This window comes from Castor canadensis, chromosome 16, assembly GCF_047511655.1.
Source record: "Castor canadensis chromosome 16, mCasCan1.hap1v2, whole genome shotgun sequence".
Taxonomy (NCBI): domain Eukaryota; kingdom Metazoa; phylum Chordata; class Mammalia; order Rodentia; family Castoridae; genus Castor; species Castor canadensis.
Genome location: NC_133401.1, coordinates 47,494,760 through 47,502,748, shown reverse-complemented (window position 1 = coordinate 47,502,748; position 7,989 = coordinate 47,494,760). Strand labels below are relative to the sequence as shown.

General features: G+C 39.4%; 1 protein-coding gene across 4 annotated transcripts in view; it reads left to right on the top strand.

Moving 5' to 3' along the window:
* Window positions 1–2,445: 2,445 nt before the first annotated feature.
* Pggt1b (protein geranylgeranyltransferase type I subunit beta) overlaps window positions 2,446–7,989 on the top strand; it is a 46,222-nt gene continuing 40,678 nt past the window's right edge. The window contains exons 1-2 of one of the 4 annotated variants that reach the window (XM_074056980.1): window positions 2,447–2,609; window positions 6,734–6,852. In XM_074056980.1, the coding sequence (XP_073913081.1) occupies window positions 2,470–2,609; window positions 6,734–6,852 (259 nt within the window). In that variant the 5' untranslated portion in view covers window positions 2,447–2,469. Of the gene's footprint in view, window positions 2,610–6,733; window positions 6,857–7,989 lie in introns of those variants that run through there. The other 3 variants (XM_074056981.1, XM_074056982.1, XM_074056983.1) reach the window with 3 other exon arrangements.

The window sequence follows — 7,989 nt, the reverse complement described above, 5'->3', positions numbered from 1 at the left end:
GTTTACCTCAAAATAGGGAAGTTCTTTGTTCTGAAATATCATCTGACTTAGACTACTTCAGAATACTGATTTTTCTTGGTGACATTTTAAATTTCTTAAATTTCTAGACAAACACTTGGTCAGAAGGGTTCATTTTAAATTTCTGAACTTTTATACATGAAAACACAATTCAACTCTTCATATAATAAAAATCTTAGGCCCTAACTTTAATTAGTTCTCATCTTTGTATGAAAGGTACCATATTCAGAAAAGTATAGGAATTTCTTATATATTTTATCTTAGAGTACCTTTATAACTGAATACATGTAAGCTAAATGACTCGGAAATTTTCTGAGTAGTAGTCAAAAACTTCTCCTTATGTAACAGTTAATATTCCAAGTGTGTAGATTCCAAACTTTGGGATTTGAATTCTAATAGTACAATTATTGGTGCAGAATGAGAAAACTGATCAAAAAGATCCTAAGAATTCTTTTGATTTTGTTATTCTCTAAAACTCTTTTTAAGTGATCTCAAGCTGTTTAGAAATAAAATACTTAAGACAAGGGAATTTCCAACAGAACTGAGTAGCTAGGAGATACGAAGTGTATCTTGTGTTGCTTTTTTTACATGCTGCTTTTTGTTGCACAGTTAAGGTACACAGAAGAGATTCCAAATAAATATTTCTTGTACTGGTTTTAATGGTTCATTAATAAGAAAATTTTTTTTAAAGTACTAAAGAATAAATCTTCTAAAGCACCTATAATCCCCAAATCTACATATTTTATAATAGCATCAGTCATAGAATACATACTCATTTAAGATTACATTACACAGAATAATATTCACTTAATGTTGCATTACACATATTTTCATGTGTTTCTACCTAATTAATGGCTGAATAGTATTCATTTATATGTATGCTGTGTCATCCTGCTTTTACATTGCTTAACTAGTAACGTGGCATGACCTTTCATGGGAGTTAGATGTGATTCTGTCAGGCACAAGTCAGACATCTTATGGGCACAGTCCTTCATGCAACCCTATTCCTTGCCTAGGGGGCTATCATCTATCTCTCAATCAATGAGTCCAACAGAGCAGGTTTTTCTCAAGCTTTGGATCATATTGCTGGTCTTGAGCTGAGGTTGATGAGAATTGCCCAGGCATGTATAGCGAATGCATACTTGATCCTAGTAAATTGTGGTATGACTCCATTTTGATCATCTGTGGGCACTGGAGGGAGGGGTGAGAGATGGATCTTAATTGTAGTAAGGATGAAAACTCCTCTAGACTAGGCACCAAAGACAGCTCTGACCGGTAGGATGTTTATTAATGTAGTATTTATTAAATGCAAAATGTGAAAAAGTAGTAACTAGTACCATAAATCATTCAAGCAGCTTTGGATAGTTAAGTATAACACCAACCCATAGGGTACATTTTTAGAGAAAGCTAACGAGTATACAGTAACTCAGTTGATTTGATCCTTAACGGACCCCTCTTCCCTAAGAATGCTTCATGAACCTCCCGAGGCAACTTAAATCCGACTTTAAAAATAACAACTGTAAGCCTATTATTTCATTTTTCTTTTTAAGTGCACAGGTAATTGGAAAAATGTTATTTTGCTGTTGTATGGTGACACTTGGATTCAAGGGAATCTGTAGGATTTGTAGAAGAAAATGATGCAAGCAACACCACACATTGCATTGCCTCAGGTATGCGTACCACATGAAAACAGACGATATTTCGCCTATGATGGGGTTACAACCCAATAAACCCTTACGAAGTTAAAAACATTGTACGTTAAAACGCATTTAGTACACCTAGCCTGCACCTAGCCTGCACCACGAGGCGACTCCTCGTGGCATACCAGGCACTTGATACCCCGGAGGACAGGCTGGTCAAGCCTGCGGAAGATCCAAAATCAAGGCGTGGATTCTACTAAGATCTTTAGGGCCAGCCATCGTAAGTAGTAGAGGGCTGTCTGTACATACGCTTTTCTGCGATTCCTGGTACTCTAGAGAGGATCAGGAAAACCCCTGAGTTTTCGTAGTGTTATTAGCTATTTAATTTGTAGGTTTAGTTTCCCTCTCCATTCAGCTTCAAACTGTGGCCCTCCAAAAATGAGCCTTGGCCCTTGCCCGATTTCGGATCGACACTCTTAGGTTCTTTTGGGCCAGGAGTTTCTCAAAACGGAATTATGGCCCCTGTACTGGAGTTTCTTCCCCAGTACCCAGCAAAGACAAACGTTCCGAAGGAGGCATTTATGAGCTGGGTTTCAAAACCTGCAGAGTGCTTCCTGATCGTTGGGGCTTTAGAATAGGCACGGCTGGATCGCGCAGTTCTTAGGGAGAAATAAGAGAGAAAAGGTACAGGCCGGGGATCTCCAGTTGACCCTTCCGTCGCTTCCTTCGCACCTCCGGGTCGTCGGCGAGGCTCCGGCATGCCCGACGCTAACTGCTTCCGGGTCGCACCAGAAGTGACTTCCGCAGCAGTATGGCGGCCATGGAGGACGAGCTGCTGGCGGCGAGTGGGGAGGGAGAGCGCCTGGATTTCCTGCGGGACCGGCACGTACGGTTTTTCCAGCGCTGCCTCCAGGTCTTGCCCGAGCGCTACTCTTCGCTGGAGACCAGCAGGTGAGTCGAGGCCACTGTCCGCGAGCAGCCGGGGACCCGGCACCCTTGGGCGGGCGCGGCGGGACGAGACTGCTAACGGGGCGCCCTCCCGGCTCCGGCCGCGGTCCCCGCGTTCCCCTCCGCCTCCGCAGAAGGGCGGGGAACGCTGTAAGCTGGGGGATTTAGGAATGTCCAGTTTCCGCCTTCTTCTACTTGCCAACTATTTTTCCTGTTCGCTCTGAGCTTCCTTTTCACCTCCCCGCCCCCCGTCTGGGAGTCACTTTGGTCTGTTAGTATAAAAAGAAAGTCGTATTTTAGGTAAATAGCAGTCCCCGGGCTCCCCCTTTTCCGTAGTCGCTGGTAATTTGCGAGTCAGTGCGGTGTTGGGTGTGTGGGGTCCTAGCAGACACTTACTTTCCGGGAATGGCAGACCACCCGGCGGAGGGGCGGACGTGGGGTTGCGCTGGAAGCCGGGTTCGCTAGCCGTCGCCAAGGACGTCCGTGCGGCCGGGTGGGCCAGGAGTGCGATCTTCTTTACCTCTGTCACACTGGGCTGCCCTCACCAGTGTAGCCACTAGACACATCTGGCTATTTTGGTTTGAATTAAGTAAATCGCATTTAAAATTCAGTTCCTCTGTTGAACAGCCACCACATTCCAAGTGCTCACTCACCATGTTGGTCAGTACTTATTGCTTCTTTCCCGGCGTTTGCATGATCTCACAAAGTTCTACTGGGCAGTTTTGCACTAGGACCTTGCGTATAATCTGGATCCTGGCATACAGATGCACAAATAAATACTTTTAATGAATGGCTGAAGTAGCGCGTGTATGCTGGAATTTTAAGCATTATTTATTCATACTTTTTCAATGGCCGGCTTATCTGTAAATATTTTTAAGCATAGTCATGCGTTTTTTTAGACTTCTTTAACATGGAAAATAGTTTTTCTACTATCATAAGTACTTAAGAAACATTTACTGAACATCTAGTGAAGAGCTAGATGGTTAGGTTATGTAAGTGCTGTTGTAGAAACCATCATTGTCTTTTCTAAACCTGCTCTTTTGCCTCTTGTTCGCCAGAGCACATGAGTAGCTCCAGTCCTGGAATCGTGAGATGACTACTGCATCTTTTTTTGAAACAGGGTCTCACTTTGTACACCAGGCTGGCCTAGAACCCTCCTGCCTCAGCCTCCCAAGTGCTGGAATTTCAGGCATGTGCCTTTTCTGTCCCTACTTCCACTACTCCAGCCCCTCTTTTCTGAACTACTGCAACAGCTTCCTAATGAGTCTTTCTGCTTCTGATCCTGTCTAAACCAATACAGTTACTCACTTACAAATTCAGTGATCACTTTGAAATCTGTATCACACCTTAAAGATCCACTGGTGACTTTTCATCACTTAACCTGATACCATATTAAAGTTTCTTGACAGGGCACACAAAGCCTTCCACGATCTGGCCTATGTTTACCTCTTCATGTTTACTTCTTTGTACCACACCTCCTTGACATTTTGAACCAGTATTAGAGAACTGATTAAATAAAGTTCTCTGCTTAACACTCACCTGCTTTACAAAACACTGAGAACATGCTCTAACAGTACTTAGAGCATGTTACTTCTTTCGAGAAGCCTTCCTGAGCTAGTTAGCTATTTCCTTAATGCCCTTGAATATCATCATTGTAAGTACCAACAGAGTGTGGTCAGGGCATGAACAGCATCAGCATCACCTAGAGCTTATTAGCAACATGGCATCTCAGAGTCCACCGACCTTCGAAATCAGAGTCTGTGTTTCAACAAGATCCCAGGCTAGTTGTGTACCTTAGCGTTGAGAAGCACTGTTGTAATAATCTCTTTGCATATTTGGTTCTCCTCTCAGGCAAAAGTCATGGACTTCAGCTTGCACCAGAACCACCTACGGTGCTTCTTATGATGCATACTCCCAGGCCCACCCCAGGAGGAGGGCTCCAGGAATGTGCATCTTTATAAGCACCCCATGCTACTAATTATTCACTGCTAGATTGTGATGCAGTAGAGATAAAGGAGGCATTAAAAGAGCAGAGAAAGTGTAGAATGGTAGGCCAAGATAGACTTTAACACAGGATACATAGGGGAAAATGAACATGAGAACAGAAAGACTAGGGAGACTGTAAATGCCTTATAAAATAAAAACTAATTGCCTAAACTTCTAGAACAGCCAGATCTTTAAAAGTTACATAATAGGAAATGGTCACTATAATAATGCTTTAATAAACTAAATTATTAGGTGCTTAATTTAATCTAACCATAAATACTCACTTTATAGATTATACCAAACTGAAAACCTCATTAAAGCACTCCAAGAAGGTTAGATGTAGTATTACGAAAGATTTATTTGTTAGCTAATTTAACAAATATTTGAGCATGTACCATGAACAAAGTAGTTCTTTTCTCATGAGAAACAATTATCACCAAGAGCAGTGACTTTCAGATTTGGCTGCTATCAAATAGAGGTCTTTTCCAGTGTCTTAAAGGATCATCTTATTTTGGGGAAATGTTGACAAACAAAGAGAAGGCCTGTAGTGTTAGGGTATGACTAGAAGATTCTCAGGTCACTATTACTCATGTGGTTTACAAATGAGAGCAAACACCAGTAATAATGGTTTCCATTTATTGTGTACTTGTCGTGGGCAGGTAATCGCAGTCACTATGTGATGTATAGTGATACTTTACATCATTGGAAACTAAGACTTAAAAAAGTTTTAAGTGTCCTGCCAGTCATGGGGCAAGAAATTGGCCAAAGAAGAATTTGAAGGTAGCTCATCTGACTGCAAGAGTTTGAATTCTGGATTGCTGCACAATACTATTTCCCACATAAAGGGGTTTTTAATCCTGATGTTATAAATCTCCCTAATTAGACAAGTCTTAGTGTCAGTGGGTTGTTAGAATTAAATTGGGATAATACATGAGCAGTTTCCTAGCTCAGTGTTAATACATGGTGATAGTCTCTCAATAATATAAGTTTCCCAAATATTTATTATTCTTACATATATCAAAAAATATCTTCTAGTTTTTGCCTTTAAGGTTTGGCCAGAATTAAATTATGCTCTGATATTTTTGCTTGTTACCTAATGGGTTGGGGCTGCCTTTTTTCATCAGGGATCAGATTGAAAATTACTCCCTGAAAAAAATGAAACAAAACTATTTTCTCATTTCTCCTAAAGTTGGTAATACCATGCTAGGTCATGCTGTTCTAGGTGCATCATTAATTTATTACACACAAGGGATGCTTCAGGACATTAAGGCTTAATTTTTTCTTGAAACCTTGAAAAGTTTGCAGCATGCGTCAGGCTCTATTCCAAGATTTTAGACCAGGTAATTTGTACTTATAATTGGTACTCATGGTAATTACAAGACTACAGAAATGAGGTCAGTACTCAATCAAGGAACATTAAAAAATGTTTTTCAACATAAAAAGAATTATACTTAAACTGTGTTAAAATCAACCACTGAGATGTTGATTTTTATATGAAAACATTAAGATGTAGAATTCTGATTTAGTGCATTCTTGGATAGAGAGGATATGCCTTAATATTTTCTTTTTTCCATCAAAGAATGTTCCCTTCTGGGAAAATGGAGTTGAAATGCATAATAATTTATTTTTTTAAAAGTATTCCTTATATCCCAAAATGTATTATTAATTGATTTTTTTTAAACAAAAAAGATAAGTTGGTTCTAACATTCTTCAAGAAGTAAGCATAAGCTCTAAATAAGCATAATTGCTTTTGGTAAGTTAGGGAGAATTGACTTTCATGTATTTCCCAGCCTTTTTGCCTTATTTGCACTGATTAGGTGCAGGGAATTCTCTCTTTTAAATCTACTGTTAGCCTTTGAGATGCTTATATACTGTTTTCATTACATGCATGTATGCTTAAGTTGCTTAGGATTGGTTTCCTAGCCCCTAAATGTTCCTTTTTAAAAAATTAAAACAAAGGTTTGCCTGATCTATTAAAGAATAATTTGTGGGAGTGGTTTTTTTTTTTGGAGGGGGGTGGACTTTGACAAGGTGGGAATATTATTTAAATTGTTCGAAATGTAGAGTGAGCTTGCTACTTTTCTATGCAGAATTTCAGTAGTTTGATACATAAGGTGGTATTTTACGTTTGTTTCTTGTAGGTTGACAATTGCATTTTTTGCACTCTCTGGACTGGATATGTTGGACTCCTTAGATGTGGTGAACAAAGATGACATAATAGAGTGGATTTACTCCCTGCAGGTGCTTCCCACAGAAGACAGTGAGTGAGTTTTTAGCATTTTATTTTTAGTACAACCAGCTATACCCCGCATGGCAAGAGTTGGACTAGCAAATCTTAGTATTTACTCAGCTGTATCTGAGTACTCCCATTCTGTTGTGATTCAACATTTCACAAGTCATCATTAATCTCGAGAACAATATAGAGTCATAGGGATTAGAGATTGACAGTGCACCACGCTGAGTGGAGCACCCTCACATTATGACTGCTTATTGATTGATTGTATTGATGCTTATGCACAATCAACCCTGCAACAGTCACTGTCTTTCATTCCCAGCTGTTGTTTTTGTCTCTTCAGTTGAAAAACTCTTTGCCCTCAGGAAGTTTCATTTCAATCTGTTGGTCATTTTCTCCTGGTCATATTTAATTCACATTTTAATGCTTTCTTAGAGCTTTCACTCCAGTCATTTTTATATTCCCTAAAACTTTGATTAATTAAATTTCCAAAATTCATGGATAATGTGATTCATGGATTATATACACATTTTAAACTCTGTTGGGTACTCTCTTACATGTAAATAGCTAGCATAGATGTCAGTGACTCTAACCTTGAAAAGATCTCGCAAGCTGGGGATGTGACTAAGTGGAAAAACGCAAAAAGATCTGGATTTGATTTCCACCATGGGGGGTGGGGTATGGGTGAGGAAGTTGTCAGGTAAATAAAATGTTAGGAAATCATGCAGTTTTTATCAGAGACTGCCACTAATTGTCTTAAAAGAATCAGCATTTATAAATTAGCAATACGGGCTGGCAGAGTGGCTCAAGTGGTAGAGTACCTGCCTAGCAAGCATGAGGCCCTGAGTTCACATCCTAGTATCACCAAAAAAATAAATAAAAATAGATTAGCAATATGGTTCATTGGTTGGAGTAATTATCTAAATCTCAGCGAGAGAACTTTGGAGAAATAATTAGCTAAAAGTTTATTTAGAAAGAAATTTTATCTGTTAACAGATGATCTTGGACATAGTTTGTGGTCTTCTAGTTTATTCTTAAAGTTTGTGTTTTTTGTTTTTATGCATTTTTTTTAGTCTGTACATTTTCACAAATTTGTGTTTAAAAATGATTGAGCATTTTGAACTAGATCTGTAAGAATTTATTATGTAAACCACCTTCCAGCCA